The 27,413-nt window shown below is 34.6% G+C and overlaps 3 protein-coding genes across 52 annotated transcripts in view; 2 read left to right on the top strand and 1 right to left on the bottom strand.

Moving 5' to 3' along the window:
• Positions 1-418: 418 nt before the first annotated feature.
• Positions 419-21,499, bottom strand: LOC129574167 (G protein-coupled receptor kinase 1). Of its 50 annotated transcripts, XM_055455725.1 has the most exons (18): positions 15,455-15,573; positions 15,136-15,179; positions 12,178-12,549; positions 11,670-12,097; positions 9,240-9,316; positions 9,088-9,161; positions 8,309-8,410; positions 8,153-8,227; positions 7,915-7,976; positions 7,794-7,845; positions 7,513-7,704; positions 7,271-7,426; positions 6,855-7,181; positions 6,024-6,343; positions 5,662-5,868; positions 5,417-5,579; positions 5,240-5,342; positions 419-890 (listed from the first exon to the last, which is right to left on the bottom strand). In XM_055455725.1, the coding sequence occupies exons 4-18, from the start codon at positions 11,780-11,782 to the stop codon at positions 883-885; spliced, it is 2,031 nt and encodes a 676-aa protein (XP_055311700.1). In that variant the 5' UTR covers positions 11,783-12,097; positions 12,178-12,549; positions 15,136-15,179; positions 15,455-15,573; the 3' UTR covers positions 419-882. The 50 variants fall into 50 exon arrangements, 49 of the variants coding, with proteins under 49 accessions (XP_055311700.1, XP_055311706.1, XP_055311707.1 ...); XM_055455731.1 differs by lacking the exons at positions 15,136-15,179; positions 15,455-15,573 and adding an exon at positions 16,105-16,413 and having other exon boundaries at positions 12,178-12,655; XM_055455732.1 differs by lacking the exons at positions 15,136-15,179; positions 15,455-15,573 and adding an exon at positions 16,378-16,398 and having other exon boundaries at positions 12,178-12,655.
• A 1,945-nt stretch (positions 21,500-23,444) lies between these two features.
• On the top strand, positions 23,445-26,102 carry LOC129574166 (protein crooked neck). The gene is made up of 3 exons (XM_055455680.1): positions 23,445-23,642; positions 23,752-24,221; positions 24,288-26,102. The coding sequence occupies exons 1-3, from the start codon at positions 23,607-23,609 to the stop codon at positions 25,993-25,995; spliced, it is 2,214 nt and encodes a 737-aa protein (XP_055311655.1). The 5' UTR covers positions 23,445-23,606; the 3' UTR covers positions 25,996-26,102.
• A 920-nt stretch (positions 26,103-27,022) lies between these two features.
• LOC129574175 (protein lifeguard 1-like) overlaps positions 27,023-27,413 on the top strand; it is a 6,937-nt gene continuing 6,546 nt past the window's right edge. The window contains exon 1 of the mRNA XM_055455767.1: positions 27,023-27,041. The gene's annotated coding sequence lies outside the window, so the exon portion shown is untranslated. The remainder of the gene's footprint in view (positions 27,042-27,413) is intronic.

Below are 27,413 nucleotides of genomic sequence, written 5' to 3'. Positions count from 1 at the left end.
CTCTGAAACGGTAGGCTAAGTGATATGGGCACGTTTCTGTGTATCCATTAAGTGTGCATTCTGCTGACAACTTTCGTCCAGTGCAATTTATAGAGCCACTGGTCTCTGGAAAAGTTGCTTCCCTGCTTCAAATCGGCCGAGAACTAAGGGCACTCTGGCACCGAGCTGTTCTTGTTGTGCTCGTACAAATGGTTCAATTTTCATTTGCTAATCTGTGTGAAAGCTATCCTTGCTATTCGCAAGACATATTCCATTGAATATTATGGAGATTGAAATTTTGATTGAACAGCTTTTGTTCAAAATTGATTCAATCATTACGGTTCCGATCCAAATTGTAGTCGATTGCCTTGCTAAATATTTTGCCGGAAAAATTTTGCTGTTCTGAAGAATGATTCAAATGAAATTAACAAACTAATTATTTCGATTAAATTATTATTCATTTATTGATTCTATGTTCAATTAATTGATAGTGTTTTTGGTTTTGTTTGTCCACATTTTTTTTTACATATAAATTGATTGTTACGATTCATTTTACTAATTTTTTTTTTCTCATTTTCACTGTTAAAACACACTCATGAACATTAATTGTGAATGTGGCTTTTAAATTCATTTAAAAAAAAAATCTTTGTGTCAAACGTGAGAAAAGAAACACAAAGAGACGATTAATTTTTTTTGTTTGTCTTGGAAAATTGCCACATTTTGGTATAACATTTGCATTTGTTTACGTTAACTATTTCGAAGTTTACAGCTTAAATGAATATGTGGAATCAAAAGAGTTTTATACGCCAACACCAAAAGTTTTTTTTTTTCTAAGTTGACTACTATTATTAACGAATACATTTTTTTTCTTTGGTTGTTGCAAGTTGCAAATCTCTGTAGACATCAAAGACCTACAAATAAAAAAATGAAAATGAAAGAAAAAAATAATAAAAATAATAAAATAAAAAAGTGGACATGGAGTCAGAAAAATAACAAAATAAAAATAAAAATAAAAATGGAATAAACTAAAAGAAAGAAAACTAATGTGAATAAACCGAAGGATGTCGCCTTGATGGAGACAACAAATTTTTCATAGGCATGGTATATGCAGCAGTTGGCCAAAATTAAAATGAATGTTGCCAAGATTTATATTTGCATATGCATAGACCGTCTTTATTACGGCATTTCTCTCTGCTATTGACTCCGGAAGCGAAGGCATTGTATTTGTACGTTATTTGGATTATAAAACGCATTAAATTGAATTTGGTGATTTGTCCATTAGAATTGATATTTCTTTTAGTCACTTTTAGTGTTCAAAATAAAAACGGCAAATGTAATTGTACCGACAAAACCAAATGAAAAAAGGGGCAGCAAATAATATGCAAATCAATTATTTTCATTATATTCAGTCGGGCTGGTATATGTTATTATATAGGGTGTAACAGGATTGCGTGCAAAATTTCAACCACATAGACTACTCAGGAATACGTGGCCAAAATATTTACGCGATGTTCGCTAACACCCTATATACCATTAAGAAACAATTTGAAAATTGTCAATCATTCAAATATTCCCTATTTAAATTATTTATGTACTAAATTGGTATTGATTTTCATTTGGTTAATTTTTTTTTTTTTGGTTTTGCAAAACACCCATTTTTTTTTAAATCTTAAGACGATAAACAATACATATCATACATATTATAGTATTGAATTTTGAACAGTAATTAATTTTCATTTTACGCTGTTGTTGTTGTTGATCCGATTTAAAATGCTGCGTTATTAACGACGTGTTCTTCAAAAAGGTGAGTGAGGGGTAATGATGTATTTTTGTTTGTTTAGTTTTCCGTTTGGTGAATTTTTTTCTCGTAAAATTGGCATGGCGCTTCTTTACTTATGTTGTCGTCGATGATTAACATGTTAGCGTGTTTAGTTTTTCGCATGAAATGGAAATGTACATGTTTTTTTTTTCGTGTCTTAAGTTTACGGGGGCACATTGAAATCTACATCTTATTTATTTCTAATTTGCTAATGTCACACCGAAATTTGCTTTTACATTCCTTTTTCTTCTATTTTCATATATCTTTACTATGAATAGATGCTTTTTCAACCACTAACGACACCTATTGTTTTGTGAAACGAAAAAAATGTAAACAAATCTGGCGAAAATACTGAGGGCTACTTTTTGTGCAGATGAGAATGATACTCGAAAAGATTGGACATTCAGCGCACATTTTAAATCGCATTCGATTCCAGACATTTTTTTGATGAGTTTTAATTTTTGATCATGAATTTTGAAATAGCCAGTCAGGAGATTGTAAATTCCATTTTTCGGAAATAACATTACTTTCTTGATATAAATAGGATTTTTTTTGATATCAGTAAGCACCAAACATTCTGCATCGATTGATTACATTCTGGGACCGAACAAACGTCCAAATTCGTTTGTTTAAACTACCAAAGACCGATTTTCAATAGTTTCCAATTTTTTTTTTTCACTTGAACTATAAAAAGGATAGACGTATGTTTTAAAAACTGTATCAGTTGACACCTTCAAATCGAATTCAAGAGTCTTTGAACGAATGTGACCGTTAACAAGTCACAAGTTATGTTTGTACTTCTTCGGTGTATAAATCGGTTTGCGGGAAATTCCATACTCAAACCCGCAATTGTTGTTACAATGCGAGAATTTCACAGATTGGGCTTCGTTTGAGTTCATTCTATAAAACCACCAGGAACCAATGCAATTTTGTAACTTATACGATAACAAGAATGAACATGGAGCTGTGTGTGACTAGGAAAAACTACAAGTACATTCATTGCACAATCGGAGTGGCAGGAAATATATTTTGAAAACTCTTTTGGTAAATTCCTAATCGGATTTAAGGAGTCGCTCGCTTGACACCATAAAATTGTTTGTACTGATCAAAAGAAAAAACATTCAATCATGGCTTAGCCTAGCCTTAGAATGAAATCTGTTAGATGAACCTCATGAACATGAGGTTATTTATGATTGATATGACTTCTAAGCGAAATTTCGAGTACGACCACACATGTTATTTCTTACTTGAGAGTAAGAATGGAATATCAAAAACACATGAAAATGTGATTTATTCGTGAATATTCTCTTGAAAAATTTGGAACACGCACATCGAAATCTTTTCAACCTTAAACGAAAGATATTTCAATAAATGGTGGTGCATCTAATATTATTTCCAAAACTGTACACTGATTGTTACACACCTATTGCTGACACCCCAATAGGAAATGTTGGATTTGAATATTTTTTTCTTCAATTTTTTGTTGTTAATATGTATTTTCGACTCACATATCCAAACCATGGCTTTCGATTTGAAAATTAAGGTAGCTTTTTTAATAAAAACAATGAGTTTGGTCAGAATACGGTCTGTTTGCCTTCAATTTGCTGAAAATAATAACGTTCTATTGGCAGTATCGCCATTTCAAGCATCTCACAACAAAAAAATCATACTTGATGATATATTTTTTTCGAACATTCATTTCGGTTTCATTTCATTTGATCGGTTGTGTTATGCACAATGTAGTCACATATTCGCTTATAGGTTCCGCAGTTGTACTGTTTGTAAATTTATAATGGTCAACATTTTATTTTACTCAATACCTATTATATAAACTTTGTTAGAAATTTCTACCCATGAGCTAAGAGACATTTTTTTTCGGTTTGCTGATTCTGAGTGATTAAATAATTTTTCGTGTGTTATATAGACCTTTTTTCTACTGGCGAGTTTTTGAAGAAACCAAAATGGAATTAAAAAATGTTCTGTTTTTTTGAGTTCCGTAACAGCAGGAATTGGCAAATGATATCGATACTTCTAGAAATGAGACTTTATCATCATTCTTATTTGTAATCTATAATGCTGAATAATATGGACCTCAAATCCTCAAAAATCTCATTAAGATGACATGCATTTTCTACGATCAAAATGATAACATGATAACAATGGTTCGCCCACAATAGAACTATAGTTCTGCCGTTTACAAAAAAAGATCGTTCCGTGTCGAAAAACGATCAAAAGATGAAAGTGAACAATATTGATCAGTACCGTAGCCAGTGGGGGGCAGAGTGCATTGCTTCCTCCAGAACATTTTATTTTGCACAAACCGCAAGATTTAGAAGAAAAAATGCTAGACAATTTACACATGATGACCACAATAAGAGTGATCAAAAATCGTTATCCCCTGAAATTTGCTCACTTCATTAGAATGGAACGACGATCTTCCAATGTGAATTTGAATATTTCGAATATATTCGTTTGGGTTGGACGTGAAATATTGAAATGGATTTTTGCCTCTTTTTCGATGGAGATTCCGTAAGAGTAGTGTTTGGGATGGAAGGATTTCTCAATAGATTTTTCGATATTTCCATAAATAAAACGAACGAATTATATAAGCATGAACAATGAGATCATTACTGAACGAATTCGTTTCGATAGTATTCGTGTAACCTTTATGGTTTGGTAGGCAATATGGCGGTGGGGAAGAAAATTTTGCGATGAATTCAATCATCATCACAGCTAAATACATATGATAAACCCATTGAAAATAGTTAAATGACGTACGAAAAAATAAAACTGAAAGTCTCATCCATATCGGAACCGTTCTTATCAATGACTGACCAAAGTTGTCCGCAGCATATCTTTGGAAAATGAAAATCATTGGGAATTCTATGTTTAATTGCTCATTACTGGTGTTATATAGTTTTGAACGCTATTTCAGATTAGTTTACGTTGTAGAATGTATATGACCGATTGTTAGTTTACGTCAATTTATCAATTACTATCCGTCTAACGCCATTCTAACGTCTATGTGATTGTTTGTTTGGCTGACTAATCAGTAATTTGTATATCAGTAATAGTAATGTCATCACAATTACACTCGAATATTAACTTTGGTTTTAAAATTTATCGCGTTTTCTAACGGTAAAAATGTTGCATTTTCATCTTTGGTTTTAAAATCATCGGCTGTGTCATTCTAGGTATCTTTACACTTGACTTGACCAGCATTTTCTTGTATACGATCCGGTTCAACAAACGACCGTGATCGCAGCAGTAAGCGCTAGTTTCCATTAGTATTTTTTGCGACGTTTTGATTATTAAGTGCACTACTACTGCCACTTCCACCACCACTACCACCACCACCAACCCCACTGTTATTTGCATTTCCACCCCCAGAGGAAGTTATGTTATTATTAATCATGACCGATGTGGACTTCTCCCCCGTACCGTAAATCTTCCCAGCTTTTCGTGCCATTGAACCTAGCAGCTCCTGTGACAACTTGTGTGCCGACCGTAGCGACAAAGCCCATTCTTTTAATCCAATTTCATCCTGAAAAAAAAAACAACAAATCCATGTGAATCAAATTGACGATTTAACATTTCCCCAAGCTACCAATTACTTACGGGATTAGTTAGAATAACTCGACCGTCTCGGATACCATCGCGGAATCGAATTTGAATGCATTGTTCATTTTTGTATTGAACAAATTCGGGTGACACTTCCTCAATTTGGTCCATGAATATGAGCTCCGGTTTTGTATTACTCGATTCAGTGTGTAGTTCAAGCCTATCCGAAAGGAAATATTATTGCCTTAGAATTCATGCGTGAACGAACATTGAATATTTTTACACTCTATAGAGTTACTAACCGGTTTGGGTAGAGTTTTGCATATCTTGTTTGCCACACTGAAGCAAAAGCACCTCCAAGCTTCTTGATATACCCATGTAAAATGCAATCGGATTCCTTTTCATCGGCATCAAATCGATTTTTTTGCTTTGATTTACGTTTCTGTTCCAATTTATCGGCCTCTGAATTGACTGTTTCGAACACAGTTTCCGACACCTCTTGCTGCCATCTGAACCCGTAAAACGGCATAGAAAATTAGTTTTTGAAACAAAAAACATAAACCATGACAAAAATCTCAAGTCAATGTGTTCGACCATTCAAAAGTTATGGATTCTTGGAACCACCGAATTTTGGAGCAAAAGAAGTCCGAACTGATGAGCCTACCTTTCAGATATTGTGAGTGGAAAGTATCGGTAAAGTTCTTGATCGGCTTCAGTGAGTTTAATTCCTTTGGTATCTTCTTCGTCGAACGAACCAATATCAAATGCATCGGCAGCGTTTACTTCGCCTCTAGGTGGAATCAATGGAGGTGTGTACTTTTGTATGTATACTTGATGCCAATCGATACCAGCAAAAAATGGATGCTCTTTGATCTCTTCGGCACCACGACCACGACATCCCAATCGCTTATCCACATCACGTATTAGTAATCCTTCCAGCAGATTTTTCAATTCTTTGCTAAATGAATCGGGAAGTTCCACATTCTGAAGTGATTGAAATATATAAAATCGCGTCAGTATATTTTGTCTTGTTTTTGATTTACGAAAGCAGCGGTTAGTAAATCAACCAAAAGCTTGTGAATTCTAACTATTCTCTTATAAGTTTGAAAAAATTTGTTGCGACGCAGAGACGATTTTTCGTACTATGAAAAACAAACTATTCAATCCTGTTGGCTCAAGTATAACATGTAAGCGGTAACTTTTCTAAGTTTGAACGGCTTTGTTAGACATGTCTTGGGTCGGAGAAAATCTTTTAAAGATTTTTTTTTTAAGTCGGCAGTTCGCTGCATAGTGCATATAATAATGCATAGTGCATACCTAGCAATATGCAAGCATGCCCATTTATCCAAGAACACATGTTTCCTTAATCCGTTGTGGTAAAATGCAGCAACCGCAATGCCCATTTAGAGCATTGATCGCAGGATACAGCACAATGAACTTGATAGACAGTTTAAATCGCGCATTAGTGGAACGTAATATTATACCATGTATTTACCATTGTCAATGTCATCCGATCGATTTCGTGTTTATCCTTTGTCTTGTGTTGTCGGAACGGCGAATGTCCTTTTAGTAGTTTATAAAGCATGCAACCAAAACTAAACCAATCGGCGCTCGAATCGTACGGTGTTCCCTTCGATAATACTTCTGGTGCCATGTATCCATGTGTGCCGACAGACGCGTGCGGCTTTTTCTTCGAAAAGTCACATGCCAATCCTAAATCACTAATACGTACATGACCATTTTCATCCAATAGAATATTGGCTGGTTTTAAGTCACGATAAACAATAAAACGACGATGCATATGATCTAATCCTAAAATCACCTGTGAAATGCATACGAAACCATTTTATTAAGACGAAATCATTGGGAAAATTTTGATTTTTATACAAAATAACGAGTTCCATTACTTACCTCGGCTGCATAAAATTTCATTTCGGATTCATTGAATACGCCATGTTGTGATAAATGGTAATGAAGATCTCCTCCGTTCATTAAATCCAATATAAAGCACAATTTATCGGGCGTATGAAATGCATATGTCATGCATACAATGAAAGGACAATCCACCTGCATAGACAAAGGGTAATTCGTATGTATTTAGCGCGCACACACAGGGAAAGTAATAGCATAGTTTTGCTTTTAGAATCACTCACGCCAGTGCTAACTAACGACAACATCGTCCTCTCATTTAATGCCAATGTTTCACCTTGTTTCATTTTAATTCGCTTTTTATCCAAGCATTTCATTGCATACATTTTACCCGTATCAGCTTTTCGACATCCATACACTTCGCCAAAACCACCGCGACCGATTATACGATGCACGCTAAAATCGTTCATTGTCAACTGGAATCAAAGAAATATGAAAATATATCGAGATCTGATGGTATGGACACATATTGTAATATTATATATGTTCTAACGTATAATCCTACCTGAATATTTAGTTCTAAATTCTTCCATTGACAAAATCTCGTAAATTTATCACTGCAATAGGATAATTATTCAATTCAAAGTACAAACGAAATTTGGATTTTTTCTATTTTCAGACAATACCTTTCTAAAAAATGTTGAAATGGTTCATTTCTTAAGTGGTTGAATATTTCTTCTATATACGGCTGTGAGGATTGTCATTGAGTGGAGGAAAAATCAGCAAATAATAAAGTAGACATTTGGAAAATTGAAGTGAATATTTTATACAATATTGAAATAACACTTTAGCAACTAACAGGTTGGTTTGACCCATAAATAATTTAATAAATGGTTTTCAGTTAATAACCTAACGAGTACATACTTCGAATAAATTAACGGGAACTTCATTTTTCATAAGATATTTTTGTACATGGGCCACAGCATCTTTGGAATATTCCTGTATTTACGCATAAAAACAATTGCATTTTACAAATTCAATCGAAAAAGAAGTGTATTCGAAGAAAGTTCGATAACTAACATGTGTGTGAGATAGCATTTCTTTCATGATGAAATTGTCATAGATTTCTCTCGCCAACTTACGTCGTTCGTCATGACACTCCGTTTTTTCATAGTTTTTTATCTGTTTTCAGGAAAATACGAAAAATTATTGTCCAAAATATTAGACAAGTATGTACTGAGTAATGAATGAATCTAATGCCGATAAAAATGACTTTATTAGGTGCGATGGTAAAAATGTTCAGATTGACTCGTAGCATATCTTACGCAAAATATTGAATTTTACGAGTTAATTTTGTCCAAACTAAGGAATTCGCCTTGCTAAGTTCGGAATACGTGAGACCCACCATTGGTCTAAAGAGTATAACACGAAATTTTTTAAATACGAACTTTGTCTATTATTGTAGTCGATTAATAGTGAACCGACGAAGGAATGCGCAAAGTTTGGGACGAAATTTTATTTTGAAAAGGAATTTAGAAACAAGCGAATATCGAAACTCGAAATCACTGACTGAAAGTTAAATCACTTTTGAGCAATATTGCATAAACGTATCTTTGATACGAAAATTGGTTTTCAATTGTTTGTTGTTAACAGCAGACAGTCAATCACTATTATTGTTAAGATTAAGTCCGATCGTAGAAGTAAAAGCTCCTGAGAGAAATATTTTTGCATGTGAATCATATCGGAATTTGAACAATACCGCATTTTCGATTACGTAAACTACCAGTTCGTAATCAAATGGACTAATGCTTTTATTAGTTTAAAATTATCTTCTCCACTTAGCCATTACAAACACTTACCTCTTCATAGAATTTAAGATGTGGAACTGGTTCTTCAGATGCATTTTCGCAAAAGTCTTTGAATAAGAGATAACCTAAACGTATTTGAATTGCATGGAAGAAGAAAATCGCATGAATCGATCGGAAACTATAGTTGTTGTGTTTAGATTTACCTAAAATCTGGTTAAATATTTTATCGAAGCTTATTTCATTCTCTTTTTCCAAGTATTTATACATTACACTCCGAACGCTGAAAAGAGAATAAATTAAATGAACCAAATAATCCACTGAAAGTTGGCTTAGAATTAGACTTAAGGGTTCTCTATATATTTGCGATTGATCAGAATAATATTGAACGAATATTACAATGAATATTCCATCTAAATACCGATAGCTGTATGCCTTCTAAAGAGACCTGCAGTGTCAATACTTGAAAAAAAAAACATTTCATCTTTGTTTAACATCAAGCTGGCGCATACTTTTATGTCACTTATTGATCCATCTTCTACGCAAAATTTAAGTCAATATGTTACAGAAGATTATAAATCGGTCTATGTGTTCTTTAAATATAAGCATGTACACCATTTTGATCCCATCAACTCAGAAAACTCCGAGAGAATATATGTTCGATGATGTGTATCGGCCCCAAACTAGAAGTGATTCCCTTCAAATTTAATTGTATTCTAGTGTTTCTTTTCTCCTACATTTGTCAAGTAAAAATGTACCAAAATGGAAATCGGTGCTCGGGATAGTTTCAGGGGCGTTAATACTTTTTAGTATCGCCAATAACAATGAAAAACACTCCGCTTCTTTACATTTTTTCATCACATTGATAAATAAAACATTGGATTGGATATAACTCAAAGCATACGATTTGTTGAAGTGTAGCAAGTTGAACAGGAATTTACTCACAAAATTCAATTCATAATTGATATCGTTCAGTGTAAATATTATTTACAGCTCACTGCCGTTTTATCTGAGAAGCTGAAGCATTCAATTTTTATAATTTTATATATTGGTTCATAACATCTATTTATATGCTCATAGTTCGATTAGTATGTGGCCGATGTTCAAATGCAAACATGTTCTTAGCCATGGGAATTTTCATCTCAATTTTTTGTTTGGTTCTATCGGGAAGTCAAGACAAAAATTAACTGAGGCATATTACTTGACGAAATTCAGAGCTATTAAATAGCTAGCTATGAAGAACACTTGCAGCAAATTGTGCATAGAACAAATAATCTACAAAGCTATACGTATATTGTTTTGGAATTGGAATTGAAACATGCTTTGTACGAGCAACCAAGGAAAATTGCTTTTTCATTTTCACAAATGAGATGTTTGTTTGAAGTATAGGCCCTTTTTGCGTTATGATTTTGAATGAGAGCATAAGATGACTACTATAAGATACTGCCCTAGTAATGGGAACTTTCATTTCCCTGCGGTAGCTTGAATATGGCTGTATTGAAAGGCACAAAGAGTAAAAAACTGAATGATAGACAAAAGTAAACAAAAACAATGGAGTAAAAGCAAAAGACCGACGCATATGACAGAGAAACACGTGCACAAATACTGAATTTATGTTTACATGTGTGTGCACATAGTGTAATACATCGTTTGCAAACTTTTTTTCTCTCTATCTCTCTTTGTTTTTTCTCTCTGTCTCTCTTATCAAACAGATTGAGATGGTCTCTCATCAAGTTTTCTTCTCAATCGCCATTTGTGTACATTTCAAACTCTTCTTTTGTTTTCTAACTTTTTCTGATGACAGTTCTAACGGTCGCTTGAAAAGCATTCAGATACCACTAAGTATGCGTTGACAAACACAACGATACCAGAAAAAAAACTTATTATAAATGCATTCCAAAGTAAGCCAATATTATTTCATTTCGACTGAGCCAAGAATCGATTTCTGGTTTGGCCTAGTCAAGCGATAACTGTTGTCAAAAGTGACATTAGAATCATAGATGACAGTAACTATATTACGTTGAGCATCTTTTCTACGGTGGGAGATTGCAGTTTGAATTGATCAGGAAGTTTGCAGCTGACATGTAGTTTTTTTCTTCGCAGAAAACCTTAAAAAAGTTCGTGAGGACCCTTTGTAAGATTGAAGAGCTGTAGCATGGCATAGCATGGCATGTAAAGAGGTCGCACTCAGCCGTTCTTTCTAGCATTTTTCCGCGCTGGGGTCGTTTGGGCCAATGGATGCATTATTGGGCTCTCTTTTTTCGATTTGCTGCAACAATTGTTACGTATAGAAGATTTTGAAATGGATTATTATTTCAGTCAATTAACAGCTTGCAAAAACTTCGATTGATCGATCCAATTTTTTTGAAGCGCTCTCTCTATATTTTTGTCGTTTTTCCAATGATTCTATCGACTATTGTATCTCTCACTGATGGACAAATCTTGAAATCATTTATTCATTCCAACAATTATACGAAGTATCGTGGACAAGTAGCATTCTGCAATGCCAACATGATTGGCCCAGTTTGACATGGCCAACAATTTTTGCTAAGTTTCCACTTCAATATTTCTTGTCATTAAAATGAAAATCGATATTTATGAATGCTATTGAAAGAGCAGATAATGTTTTTATTTACCTCGGGTCTGGTAGAATTATCTTTTTGCTGGCTCTGGCTGCTGGTGTACATTTGGACTTCTCCATAGCCATCAAGTAGCTGACATCAGCTAGAACGGCTTCCAAGTCGGCCATTGTTGTCGTCTTTTGTATGGGGCTTGAATGAACGTTTCCTTGGAAATTGGTGCGGTAACTAAGCGGTTGGTTCTCCGCACCTTCTAACGATGCTTTTGTCTTCGATTAGGCAAATACCCTCATAGTAAATCGGAGTATAATATATTTAATTTGATTTTTGACACAATTAATTTAACACATATAACGAAAAATTATTATAATTATTGTCGATTCCAACTAGTTTTGTCTGTTTCTTCTGTAAGCTAAGATCATACGAACGGCATTGCTGCTATTATCTAACTGTTATGGTCATATACTTTCTGCCACTGATTAATTCTGGTCGGATACAGACGATGATGAAAAGATGACTTTACATGAATATGATATCGAATCTCTTTTGATTGATAAATTCATACCTTCTCGTATATCCATTTAACTTGCACAATTTGTTCAATCGACATCGGTCGTACTTTTATTACTAATTTCACCGACGTTTCACATCGTTCAAATTACTAATTTATTGAATCACTGGCACAGAGATATTATTAATTTGTCATTTTGCTTCAATGGCAAATAGTTTCAAATAGTTCGATATTGTTCATATACTACATAATATGAAATTGGCCGTCGTACGCAGAACACAAAAATCGAACAGCAATTTCTTTTAAAGTTTTAATCATTCGTGTTCACTTTTGTTTTAAATTTAACTTCGTTTTCATTTTGATTTGTTTGGGTCTATAAACATTTGAATCACATCCATTCTCCAAATTTTCACTTAGAAACTGTAACTGTAATTGTAATTAATTATACGCTCAATATGATGTATTTATGGAAGAAAGTACTACTACTTTGGTTCAGTATTTTACTCAGTACAAAGACAAATAGTGTTTTTTGCTGCAAAAAAAAAAAATACATTAAACCAATTTTGAAATAACAAATCTTGCATATGAAAAGAGGGATGATCATCAGTGGCCGCTATGCATCTGTATGCATTTTAAGAGTTGATGCAATACGATTTTTTTTCAACTTATACAAGTGATTATACATTTTTACTCAGTAATTTACTTGAGAACATTTTTATTACAATATTAATTATAAATAGCAATTGGCCATTAATGCATTGCAATTTTTTCTCTCTCGATATTCAGTTGACGTTGATCAAATGTAAAGCAAACGCCTAAGGTGTTTCCAATTTTATCGCTTTATTTTATGATGATTCGATGGAATTTTCATAAAAATCCAATGCTATTTAAGCTAACATCCAATTTTGTTAACCCTTGGTGGTCGCAAAGACACCAGTGAGACCGTGATACTTTTCCATATACGTAATATAAACCCCATCTTGTTCTAGCGGTTAAAGTGAAAATTATTTGCTTCTTTTTGTCTGTCGATATTATCGAATTTAACGGTTTCATTGAAATTTTGTTACGAATTTAAAGCCGAAATGCATTCGAATTGTGAGAGTTCTGGCTAATTCGCGAACGGATAAATACCCTTCAAATACATTAATTCGCGTATTTTGTGCACTACTTACATAATATGTAAGCGCATAAAGTGTATCACAGTGGGCAACTGTGTTGCACTTAAGCCTGTATATTTCACAGGTAAAATTTGTTTTGAGGCGTCATATACTAAATCTACGAAGCTCTATCTGCCTAAAGTGTGATATTTCCATTTGTGTTGAACGAATGCAAAGTGTTTGAGGAAATTTATGTTCAGTTTTAGCCCAGCGGTATATCATTAGAATAGCTTAATTCAAAAAGAACTGTACGTCCGTTGATTGGAAAATTTAAAGATTGTTTTCGCCGTATTTTGATTTTAAATTAAAAATACTTTGCCGTATTGGAAACGCTGCTTGTTTGCATGAAAGATCATAAGACAAATGGCACAAATTAAGCAAGTGATGATTGGATCAAAACTGTGCCACATGCTGCTTATTCAAACGCAGAGGCGTCAGAAAACTTGACTCGATGAAGCTATTTGAATGGAACAATAGTTGGTTTTGAACATGGCGAATCATTAGAGCATTCATTGTGTTATATATATGTATATGCATATATTCACGGAGAATTATTTTTCCTCTGTTTACATTCTGAGTGGATGCTTTGATTGCGTAAATGAACGTAATCTTTTGTTTTAAGTCATTCTTGCATTAGAATAAATTAGAACTGGTTTCTATGTATGGATTCACTTTGATCAGTATCTTCGAGAATGTGGTTTTCCCATGAGATTGTTAAACAGATCTCTATATTTTTTTTAAAAAAATTAAACAAATTTCTCGCTCAATTATGACAACGAACGTCCATATTGCTCGTCGATTTGGTTTCGATTCACATCAACATTGGCTCTAATTTGAATCATACGTCCTGTCAATTAGCTATCAATTTGGATATCTACATGAATATCTCCAGTTCAATGTACCTATCACAAAAACCAATTGAATGACACATACGAAGAGAGAGATTCTGATTCTGGGTCTGATTCAGAAGCATTAAAATTCAAATGAATCATGTGTATTTCTGTAAATGCGTGAATAATAATAATAATGACAATGATAATAACTTTGGCCGACCATAGAAAACTAGTAATTTTTATGTTCTAATTAAGAGCAGAGTAAGTCGAACAGTGTAATAGGCAAGCGTAATGTTTATGCCTATGCAATGTGTACGTGTACGTGTATTGAGTTTTGTGTGCGCTACACTTGCTTTCGATCTCCGTTGCCCTTCTGTCCGCCGCAATCGGCTCAATCTCTCCATGGGTATTTTGTTTTCGTGCTTTGTTTGTACTGGAGCTGAACAACCAAATGTGCAAAAATGAAGTAGCTCAAAGTAATGAAGAAATAAATTTGTCAAGGACGTCACTTATTACTTGCATTTTTCTACAAATTTCAGTAAATTACCAGTAAACACATGAGCTGAGCAATGAGTTGAATATTAAGACTGTAACTGTGTGGCTCATGCAAAAAAGAAATAAGAAGGAAAACGACAACAACAACAAAACACACGATAAACATTAAACAAGAAATATTCACTGATGTCCGCCCAATTAAACTAGACTACAAATCTGTTCCATAAACACACATTGATCGGCATTCTATCGAATCGTTTACACAAGATACATATTCTAATTTAAAATAACTTTTGAGTTGAGAAAGAGAAAGAGAGATAGAAAAAGCAAGAGCGAGTGAGTGAGCGAACGATAGGGAAAGAGAGTCACTCAAAACAACATAAATATATAAATTCCGAATAATGACAAATGCAACATTTCAATCCAATTACACTACACTTTTTTGTACACTTTCAGCTGGTTGTGTGCAACAATGGGATGGGTATTACAGTATAAATGCACTATTTCTGAATACACACCCACATTACAAGTACGCTCATTCATTTATCCCCCCATCTCGCTGGGGTTTGATCTGGTATAAATCACATCATTCATCGAAAAAAGAAAATTAGTAGAACTGTCAAAGTTGTATTGCATTTATACAAATGTATACAATTTTTTTTTGCTTATACACTTTGTTGAAGTTTTGAATATTTTCAGCTTTATATTGCTGTGCTCATTTCTAATTGAAACCACTTAAAAAAAATCCGAGCTACATCGATAAATTCGAACAAAATTGCAGAAATTTAATATACACGTAAAACCAATAAATATTAATCACAAAAAATATATAGAATAGTCACGAACCAAAAATGAAAAATACTGTTTAATGAAAATGACAAAATAGAGACAATTTCGATAATAATACACACGGCAGCGACAACAAACAGTAACGGTATGAGAACATGTGAAAGCAAATGCCAAGAGAACTAAATGAGATGGAAAAACAATGAGTAAGAGAAACAGGCTGTATCACCGAGCAGGATAGAGAAAGCATGCGACATACAACGAAAAAAATCTTTAGAGCAACATGACTGCAGTGTATAGCCTGTTCTTTGGTCCAATTGGTCGGTAAGGTGAGAGTATTCAACAACGAAGCAACCAAATCACTACAACTGTTTACCATCCATGACACATTCGAAACGTATTAACAGCATACGGCTGTACAATCACGAAGTATTTGATAGTAGAACGCAATATTTGCGGGCTTCAAACTATCTTTTTCCATAGTGCTGTAATTGTTATAGCACGATGATTACAGACAACTCGACGAACATCAAGTCGTTGACGTCGTAACGCGACGAATCTATTTTGAACACATATCCACATCGGCATTGCTATGTGTGCGAACTGAGAACATGACTCTAAATATGAGTAACATTCATTCTTTTGAGATGGTTCGTAATTCGTATTTTCACCATTGAACGGCACATTCTATGCACACACTGTTTCCATACACATGAATCCACGCAACATCTACTGTAATGTCAGAGAAACGAACACAAGCACACCAACGCACTTCCATTGAGCGATTTCAAAGCACGATGAAAACATAAGTAAGAAAAAAATTCGTTCACGATAGTAAGCGACAGCCGATCGAACTTCGAGTTTAAAGTTGGCTAGTATAATTGAAATTGGCTCTCTGTTGAGATGCCTAGGAATAATCATATAAAAATCATTCTATCAAGATACAATTGAGTGTCGATGATTTTTTTTTCTGTTTGACTGACCGTTCCGAGCTGCCTTTGTCACAGCTAGTCTAGTCTGTTTCGTACGTTGGTATTGTCGTGCACACACGAGAGCACAACACACAAACACGAACACAAATACAAACACAGAAAGGGTCCATATACATGGATCTTATACTCATAGGACGGTATGCGTGCCTAAAATCAACATTAAACTATATACACAGAGAGAGACGCGCGCTACCGCTAGCTGTTTTTATTGCGACTCGCATTGTCGTAGAATAGTATATACTGTATAGTTTTACATGGAATCGCGGCCACGGCAAACATCCAAGTAAAACGCTGTTAGAGTATTTTTTTATTTCATTTTGCGACAATCGCGCAACGATCACAGACAATGAAACGAAGCACTTTGACTTTGCTTTTTAGAGTTAATGATTTTGCTTCCCTTGTTGGCGCTTTGGAGATTACTGCCTCGATGCCACTTCATGTGACACGAAAAACAGAAAGATGGGGACATTCCAAGCAGGGCAAAAATAAATATTATGAAACCAAATGACTCACACTTTCATAAGTATGAAAGTCGAAAATTGAAATTCCGACAAGCCACACAGAAAATAAAATTATTTCTCTTGATTGAAAATTCCTAATAAATTTAGTCACTTGTATTTTAACTTCACGTGAGAGACACTGATGTCTTGAGTCTTTACTCAGTCGTATCCGACTTATGCTAATATTTACTCAGATCACGTAAGTAAATTTATTTATATCGTTTCGGGAAAAATAGCAAATTGTAAATAAAGAAGCAATCAAATTTCCGTTTGGTCGGCCGCTGTTGGTATTGTTCACACTCCATGCTCCGCCTTTATCGATTTTGACGACATTCGCTCAGAGTCGAAATTATTGCTTTACAAATACGGAAAATGAAGCAAACAAATTGGGGAAGAAGGGGTGCTTTTGAAGAAGAATGAAGGCAACCGTAGTAGTTACTTTGCAATTTTTCGGACAAAATGTGACATGTGTTGTATTTGATCTTTCTAGCATCTTATCATCAACCAAATATTGGATTGAATACGAAGAAACGAGTTGAATGAATCAATTATTCTGTATGAAAACATGGAGGAAAGCGGAGAAAATCGGAGGAAATCTTTAAGCGGGATTTGAGGTATCTTTGACATTTCCCACATACTTCAATGCATTCCTTTTGAACAAATTAATGGAACAACACTAGAAATTATAATCGATAATTATCGATGAAATTGGAACCTTTTCCATATATCTATCCATAATCATTTAACAACACTTCTGTCACAATATTAGAATCTAAATCGAAATTTTAATTCAACTAAATTACTAATATTTATCAACGATTGCAGTGCGAAAAAAAAATATTTCTTGCAACGCCCAATCAAAATGGGGAGTTTAATTTTTTTGCGTGAAAAACACCGAGTCACATAGGTTTTTAATTTTAGTCTCGCCATCTAAATAGTTCTCTTGCTGGCCATTGCAAAAAAGAAAATTTGTCGCACAGTGTGTTATGAGTCAATAAAGTTATTGGCCTTGCACATGTATGGCAATTTCGTCCAAGCAGAAATTGGCTCTTTATATCCATATCCAAACGGAGAATGTGTGTTCTAATTGTATAGGATAGGAGAAAAAATTTGTCGAGAACAAAGTGACAACATGATAACGACATAAGAGAAGCTTTTTTACTGCATTCAAAGTGGGTTTACGTGCAAGCTTTTCATATTCAGTGTATCTTTTCGATTTATTTATTTTTGTAAATAAAATCACCAAGTTACTTTATCTATATGGTTCTTCTAATCATATATTCATATGTATTAGTAGTCCAATATCTTCTACTTGATAAATATAAGACATCCAATTGATTTGCTGCCGACGCTGCTACTGATGCTGTTGATGCTTTATGTGCGATTAGTTATCATCACGCGGTTGATTACAATTTATCCCATCATTTCTTTCTCCATCCATTCGTTCATCCATCCATATCGCCGTTTTGATGCTTGTGCTAATAGCTTTTATGGCAACATATCCGAAATAGATTTCGAAAAATGCGTTCAATACAAATTGCGAATATTATTTAGTGTTCAAATTTTTTTTTCTGATTGGGTCATGTAAAATATAACCATTAAATAAAGAGGCGTCTATGCCTGCAATACAATGAGTAGTTTTATGCGCGACCACCAACTTGTTTTTCTCATTCTTTGGCTCTGGAAAATCGGCCAATATTTTCACATGCCAACAATTTTTTGTTTGCTTGATATAAATCGATAATTTGAAGTAAAAAAATAATAATAATGGAATAATCGTTAATGGAATACAGAAGTGGGCATATATGTTGACGGATTCTTCATTCGCTGTAGAATATTCACCCCACCCCGTTCGCAATATCTTATCTAATTTTACTAGGTATCCGGAATCATTTGTGATTTACTTTTTGCAACGTTCACCATCCAGTGAATAAGCGGACGTTAAACTGAATATAGAACTACGCTGGATGAACAGCATCAAAGCCAGGGCCTCTTTAAATATTTTGCCTATTTCGAATGCCATGTCAGTTTTATGCGGATTTCATCATAGAATGGTATTTTGGAGAGCATCGATTAGAAATTAAAAGTGTTCAACTTATAATTGTAAATTCAAGACAGTAAATATATAGTTTACATGTTTAGTTTTTCTATTTATACGGTATTTCATGAATATCGAATATGTGCCCGCTGCATCTGTATCGTATTGGCTTAAATTCAAAGGAAAAGTCCGTACGACTTTTGTCATAGATAAATAGAGGCGGAACATTGTCTAATTAACCCATTGATGTCATACGCCCTTTTAATATTCAATACTTGATATGTGATGGACATTTGACGTTGAAGTCAGTTCAGATGAATTTCAGCACAGAACTTTCACTGAATAAATATATTCACCTTGATTTTTCGCGACTTCCACACCAATTACAGATGAAAGATAAAGGGTTTCCATCAAAGTGGGAAGATTATCTCAGTATTTTTCTTATTCTTATCTATTTTTGCGGATAGATAAGCTGTAAAAGATTCCTTTTGTGGGGGGAGAGACTTGGCTGAAAAACCCTAAGTCCATTATGTTGTCATGGAAATCGCGGAAAAATCCAATTCAGTTTAAAAAAAATTCGCAATTGAATGATTGATTATGAGCTATCGTCTTCTATATACACATCAAAACATTTAATTGCTTAATGCTGTTTTATGGTAGAACGTACAAAAAAATACTAGAAGTGCAAGATTTTGAATAAAACTTTCAAGAGCCCACATTCTAATGTTAAATTAATATATATTAAACTCGACCACCGTATGTCATTCATATTTAGACAGCACAAATCAACCCGAACGTGCTACACATATTATAGCTAAATTGGATTTAGTCACAAGGTGAATGCATGCGTGAAGTGACGACAGACAGAGTTGCAAAGTAGAATTTATAGTTTGTTTTTTTCGGTCGATAATTTCCATTAGATAAACAGCTTTTAATATCGGTGGATGTTCAATACAATGAAAATAAGCAAACAAAAAGTTGTGAGGCATTGACAGGCGGGCCGTACCGATTTGTTTAAACGAGTTAGTTTATTCGCTCGTGTGGAGCGTGTGCAACATTTCGAAGATCACATGAAATTCCATTCAAAAAATTCCGATTTCATTAGGCTGTGCCAAGAAAATTGATCTGTGTTCATTTGTGAAATCATTTAAAAACTCTTTCGTTCGAACACACACCCGAGAATATTTCATATGAATTTTCCAAGCGAGCGTTGAGCGTGCATACGACCAACAATTGAACGTGTTGAAAGCGATTTGGATTTTTTTTTTCTTCGGGCGAAACATTTAAATCAAATAAATAAACAAATGTAGCTCCGAGATGTAAATTCTTTACTTTTCTCTGGATGTTCGAAGAATAGAAATGATTTCACCAATTTCAAATAATCGATATTTTCCATTTATCAGCTTTAAACGATGTATTTCAATGATAATATTTCCATTATTATCCATCGAAATTCCAGCTAGAAAAAGTCAACGATGAAAATGTGTTTATCGGCCGTAATAACAACAAACAGCCGCAAAATACAAATTGCTATCCTCTTACACACTTCGAAATGCACACATAGAAAAACGTGCGGATTATATATCCACTAGCCTTAACACTACACAACGCATTTTTTTTCTTTTTCAATTCTTATCCACATACTGGTATATACATATCTATATGTGTCGAAATGTATATGGTTTTTTCTCGATTTTCTTACTTGAAATATTTCATGTTTTCATTTTCATTAGATACAAGCCGGGCGAAGGCATACTTTTTTTTTTAAATAATTGAAAGCACTATGTTGTCAATCGAGGAAATCGTTGAACTCAGCTATGAACAAAACACCTACACAAAGGTCAAGTTGAATTTGTCCATGCGAAATGGATAATTCAATAAAATTCATTTGAATTGGAAAATCATTAAAATTGTACTACATTCTTCTTTTTTTTTTCTTAACGTGGTTATAGCAGTGAAGTGTAAAATTCGGAGATTATAAGTGTATCACTTCCATTTTTTTCACACACATGAATTTGTTTTTGTTTGCGAGTATTTTTGTTATATTGATAAATTCCTCATCATTGAAAATGTATGGTGAATTCCAAATTTTCTTTCAAATTTCAAGCTCTTTTCGCTTTTGGGTCGATTACACTAAATTTTCTATGAAATCACTAGGACACACATTAGATTCGTTTTTTGTTTCTCTATGGGATGGCAGATTTATATGTGAACATTTGCTGTTCGTCAATGAAACTTCAATTCACTGTTCAAACTGACCAGTTTTTCTTCTTTCACCAATAAGCTTTTGATTACTACTGATTACAGTTGTTTGTTTTGTCTCATTTTACCTTATTCTATCGATTTTTTTTTATGTTGGCTTGGTAATATGTTTGTATACTATGAATTTTTTTTGGCTATGGATTTGCTTTTGATCGATAAAATTGCGTATCATTGCGTAGATATTTTTTTTCTTTCCAATTTATGCACTTTCACACGCTACGATGTGTGCTATGGTGTACACACCTGAGCATGGTTGAATACTGAACTCGTCTATATGCCTTGAATAATTCCGTCGATATGCGCCACGATCCCTCTGTGAAAAAAATACACATAGAAAACGATGAAAATACGACGTAAGCGACAAATAACTAACCTGCTGGCTGAAAAGGAAAACAAACGGAAAATTGTCTGTAACTGTGGTTGAATGTGTGTTGATGTTCGATACCACTCTGTGTGTGTATGTAATTGTATTTATCGACTATCACGAACGTATATATATATATATATATATATATAAGTGGATACGCTCACAGTCCCAGTACCCGGCTCTACTCTCGGGATGTCTTTCTCTGCTCATGTCATATTCAATTTCGGTGCCACCATTTGTCGAAGATGAAGTGATTTTCTTTCATCTTCTCCTTCATCACTGTGGAACGGCAATCATATCCCATCTGAAAAAATAGAAGAACAGCGGAGAGCTGACGGAATCGATTTTCGGCACAGAGCTCTGCACAAGCATCTGTTACTATTATCATCTATGTATTTTCTCAGCTGGGAAACGGGTATGAAACAAAATATGGAAACATGCACAAACACACAATTCAATTTGCCCTTTTTATGTGCATACAGAGTTAACCAGAATACGTTGTGTTTCCCCTGTATGCGTTAACTCATTGGATATTCTGTTTTATTCTGCGATTCTCCTTTATTCGCGTCCTCTTTGTTTGGTTCTTTTTTTTCCTTTTCTCATTTTAACTGAACTTTTTCATATCAAACGACTCTGTTGTCTATTTTCTTTGGCTTTTACGCGCTTTTATTCCCATACATATGAATCTATGTCACAGATTTTCTCCGTTTATTACAGCATAAGTGGATTCAATAGCATATTGTCGCTGAAGATAAAGGTGCGCATTGAGGAACTTATAAGGAAATAAAACATAAAATTCAACGAAATTTATTCACTTTACATCGAGTCTTTTACATGATCTAAACTTCATCAATGTATGAACGAAGTATAAGCAATATGAATATAGAAATTCAACTAAAAAATCGAAGTGTGGCCGGATTGGTTTGAGTTTTAATTCTAAATTATCAACAAAAAATTTCCATGAAAATAGATGTTCATGTTTATCTCTGGGAATTTTCGCTGCAGTACATGTCACTTTAGTTTAATTCCTTAGTTATTTTTTTCCTTTCAATCACATGCGAATACCATTTACCACTTTTAGCCGTGCTCCTAACAAAAATAATTAGTCCTGTTATTGCATTATTCAAACCGATAGTTTTTGTTTGAATTTAATTTCATCCGCCAAAAAATACAGTAGCGAACGTATGTATGCCTCCCAAAATCATCCAATTTCGCTCATGTTCGTAAAAGAAATTCGAAGGCATCAGAAAAAGTTACTCGAATAAAAAATGAGACAACTTTACAGTGAGATACAGAATTTATCTCCATATTTTTCATCCAATGAACGTCAGTTGTTATCATGTTGTAATTTTTGCTTTCAAAAAACAAAACCATACCGAGAAAGTTACTGTTCCGTATAAATACAATTCCCAAAAATATAATGATTGACGTTGCATAAAATGTTGAGGTGATTTATTCTGATGTTTTGCCTTTTTTCTCGCTTACTTGATATGATGAATCTTAATTTTCCAATATAAATGCAAATCGTCGTGGGGAGAATCGAAATATTCTGTGGTTTGTCGCAAAGTTATGTTTGTTTATTTATACATAACCGTGAGCTTGAATGAATTAATTCTTTCAACCGAATTTCGGAAGCAAAGCAAATCTTGATGGATATTAACCAGCTTCGCGAGACTCACACCGGTTGAACGTGTGAGTCTTTTCAATAAAATTTTCCCAATTAAACATTTCATTTTAATTTAGATCACATGAATGGTATGTGTTCATTTGTCAACAGATGAGTTGAATTCGATGGAAAATGAAATATGAACTTTCGTAACGATAATAGTTCCAGTCAATTTTTTGAGAGTAAACAGTGGCGCCGCACAACGATAAACATTGAAACAGAATATGACATCTGCCAAATGCCAAAATAGCTTGCGTTTTGTATACGTTTTGAGATCGCCGCATTACATAGACGTTGTGCATCCATTCAAAATCATAAATATAAAACAAATCACGAGTTTATCAAAAATCCACTGGACGAAAGCAGATAGTTGACGACTGATCAATCATGGAGAGAACGCAAAAAATGCCCAAAGTGGCAAAGGTAAATGAATATCTTTATTATATATTCTGAATATGGATGAAATTAACCTCAAAGCGGTTTATCAAAAAAGTGTACCTTTCATACATGTATGTATATTTGTTGATTTTAGGTGAAAAACAAAGCACCGGCCGAAGTTCAAATTACAGCCGAACAGCTGCTACGTGAAGCCAAAGAACGTGATTTGGAAATTTTGCCACCGCCACCAAAACAGAAAATCTCCGATCCAGCTGAATTGGCTGACTATCAACACCGAAAACGTAAGGCATTTGAAGATAATTTACGAAAGAATCGCATGGTGGTCAGCAATTGGATAAAATACGCACAATGGGAAGAGTCACAGAAGGAAATTCAGCGTGCCCGCTCTATTTGGGAACGAGCCATCGACAACGATCACCGCAATATTACAATATGGCTAAAGTATATCGAAATGGAAATGAAAAATAAACAGGTGAATCATGCACGAAACCTATTCGATCGTGCGGTCACAATTTTGCCAAGGGTCAATCAGTTTTGGTACAAATATGTTTATATGGAGGAAATGCTGGAAAATCTAGGAGGGGCTCGCGCTGTATTCGAACGGTTCGTACACATTTCAGACAATCTATATCGTTTGACAACTAATATCAATAAATGTATCATTTTCAGGTGGCTAGAATTTCTTCCAGAGGAGCAAGCATGGAACACCTATATCAATTTTGAGCTAAGATACAAGGAAATCGATCGAGCTCGAAAAATTTACGAAAGATTAGTCATGGTGCATCCAGATGTGAAAAATTGGATCAAATTTGCACGATTCGAAGAAAACCATGGATTTATCAACGGTACCAGACAAATCTACGAGAAAGCAGTAGAATTTTTCGGCGAAGAGCACATGGAGGAGAAGCTGTTCATAGCGTTTGCACGATTTGAAGAAGGACAAAAAGAACATGATCGCGTTCGTGTCATTTACAAATATGCATTGCAACATTTACCCAAAGACAGAACTAACGATCTCTATAAGGCATACACAATACATGAGAAGAAATACGGTGACCGGTCGGGAATCGAAGACGTCATTGTGTCAAAACGTAAATTTCAGTACGAACAAGAAATCGCCGAAAATCCAACCAACTATGATGCATGGTTCGATTATTTACGTTTGATTGAAAGTGAAGGCGAGGCCGAGACCATTCGGGAAACGTATGAACGGGCCATTGCCAATGTACCACCGAGCAAAGATAAAAGTCTATGGCGAAGATATATTTACCTATGGATAAACTATGCGTTGTACGAAGAAATCGAAGCACAGAATGAAGAGCGTACTCGCCAAGTCTACAAAACATGCCTAGAAGTTATTCCACATAAAGTGTTTACATTTAGCAAAATTTGGATAATGTACGCGCAGTTTGAGGTTCGATGCAAAAACTTGTCTATCGCTCGAAAAGCCTTGGGACAAGCCATCGGCATGTGTCCGCGAGATAAGCTATTCCGTGGCTATATTGAATTAGAAATACAACTGCGTGAATTCGATCGATGTCGCATTTTATATCAGAAATTTTTAGAATTTGGCGCAGAGAACTGCATCACCTGGATGAAGTTTGCCGAACTGGAAAACTTGTTGGGTGACATTGATCGAGCGCGCGCGATATTTGAGTTGGCTATCACACAAAATCGTCTCGATATGCCGGAATTGTTGTGGAAATCGTACATCGACTTCGAGGTAAATCAAGGTGAAAACGAACTTGCCCGCCAACTGTACGAACGTCTTTTGGAACGTACCATTCACGTCAAAGTATGGATATCGTATGCAAAATTTGAGCTATCATGTGAGGAAAACGATGATGGCTTGAACATATCACTAGCACGACGAGTATATGAACGGGCGAATGATTCACTCAAAACCTCCCCCGAGAAAGAGAACCGCGTCATTTTGTTGGAGGCATGGCGAGACTTTGAAAGTGAAAATGGAACAAGGGACACTTACGAAAAAGTGGTTGAAAAATTGCCCAGACGAGTGAAGAAACGACAGAAAATTATTTCGGATAGCGGCATCGAAGAAGGATGGGAAGAAGTGTTCGATTACATATTTCCAGAAGACGAAATGGCAAGACCGAACCTCAAATTGTTGGCAGCAGCCAAAAACTGGAAGAAGAAACGGGAAGAAAGTGACGCGATTCCAAGCCAAGTGCCCGAAATCCATGAAAACATGCAAACTGAAACCGAAACCGAAACCGAAACCGAAACCGAAACCGAAACCGAAACCGAAATCGAAATCGAAATCGATTCCCAAACCGATACCAATGCAACGCCTCATCCAAGTGAAGTCACAAATCCAACAACTGATGAAACTGAATTTGAAAATGCAAATGAATAATAACTGTTCTATATCTATAATCTTCTTTTCATTTAAAATGTGAACAATGTCAAAGTTTCTTTTTCCATTGAAATAAATGCCGGTAGAGTAATAATATTTGGTTAAAATATGTCTTAAATTATTTTCGCCCGTTTGAATATCGAAACACACCTTTGATCTACAGATGGACTTATATTGTCGTACTCTGGTATAGGACAGCTGTACATTGTGGCAAGGGTAAGATTTGGTTTTTTTTCGGTGATTCCCATAGCTAAAGAATATCCCAAAGCACTAGTTGTAATAATAATCAACTACTGTGACTTCGTGTCGAAAGAAGCAAGTTATTCTTGTATCAAAACCTATTGGCTTCAAAACTGATTGGGGGGGTCTTCTTCATGTGTTTCCTCGCATCCGTGAATATTCAACTTCAACTACCTACTTTGGACGAAGATCGCTTTGTATGACTTCTAACTGACTTACAAGTTCAACATTTACATTCCACGAATAGTGAATACTCGTCAAACAATCCGAATGATCAATTGACTGATTGATGCACTTTGAGTCATCATGAAAATTAGAAACAAAAATTTGATTTCTTTTGAAATTAAATACCAGGAAATTGCATGCACTACAACTAAAAGTAATTACAACGCATTGTACAATCACCAAAACGTATTTCATATTCATCGTACTGTTAGTTGGTATTGTGGCATGGTGTTTTGTTTGTGTTGGTAATTTTTAGTGGTATGCGTAGTTGTGCATGTCTTGTGCCAACTTAGATTGTATTGTATGGTATATCAGTACTGTTGTAAGGTATGTTTCGTCGTTATATTTTCTTAAAGAATCATTTTCGTAACCCTACCTTATTGAACTTGCTAAAATTGAGTAACCGCTTTTGATGAGTAAAAATTTGATTAAAGAAATAGGAAATTGAATCGCATAAAAAGCAAATCTCCAGGTGAAAAACAAAATGAATAGGACAAATTTTGACAATTTTCTAGGGAAAAATACATAATTGGGAAAATTAATCAAAATCAAATAAATATATTCATAAGGTGCAATTCAATGTGAGTTTTTAAGCAGAGTTTATTCAAATCAGTGGGAAATCGGTTCCATGTAAAAATGGTGTCATCGACATATGACGTCATAGTTTAACTAGATTTGATTTATTTTCTTATTTTCGATGTGCAAATGTCAGCTTATGATACGACGATTTGCAAAGTTATGTTCATGCACGAGAAGCAATACTCCAGATTTTCAATTTTAACCATGGAATGGATTTGATACATACATAGGTTCTGACACCAAAAAATTCAGGGGGGGTCAAGCCAAAAATTCAAGGGGGGTCAAAAAAATCAATTCTATCTAGTGTAAATTTCTTCCCGAAAAAAATTGCTGACCGGGGGGGGTGATCCGCAATTTCGAATTTGAAGAGCAAA

Source organism: Sitodiplosis mosellana, unplaced genomic scaffold (genome assembly GCF_009176505.1).
Source record: "Sitodiplosis mosellana isolate CC-2019 unplaced genomic scaffold, AAFC_SMos_1.0 Smas_scaffold_6150, whole genome shotgun sequence".
NCBI classification, from domain to species: Eukaryota; Metazoa; Arthropoda; class Insecta; order Diptera; family Cecidomyiidae; genus Sitodiplosis; species Sitodiplosis mosellana.
Note: the sequence above shows the minus strand (reverse complement) of the source record. Positions and strands in the feature narration are given on the sequence as shown.

Coding starts and splice junctions, on each gene's coding strand:
- LOC129574166 (XM_055455680.1), top strand. CDS start 23,607: ATGGAGAGAACGCAAAAAATGCCCAAAGTGGCAAAG. Junction 23,643..23,751: donor AAATGCCCAAAGTGGCAAAG/GTAAATGAATAT, acceptor TGTTGATTTTAG/GTGAAAAACAAAGCACCGGC. Junction 24,222..24,287: donor GCTCGCGCTGTATTCGAACG/GTTCGTACACAT, acceptor TATCATTTTCAG/GTGGCTAGAATTTCTTCCAG.
- LOC129574167 (XM_055455700.1), bottom strand. CDS start 11,782: ATGGCCGACTTGGAAGCCGTTCTAGCTGATGTCAGCTACTTGATGGCT. Junction 7,427..7,512: donor TGTCGTTAGTTAGCACTGGC/GTGAGTGATTCT, acceptor TTGTCTATGCAG/GTGGATTGTCCTTTCATTGT. Junction 6,344..6,854: donor ATCGGATGACATTGACAATG/GTAAATACATGG, acceptor CAATCACTTCAG/AATGTGGAACTTCCCGATTC.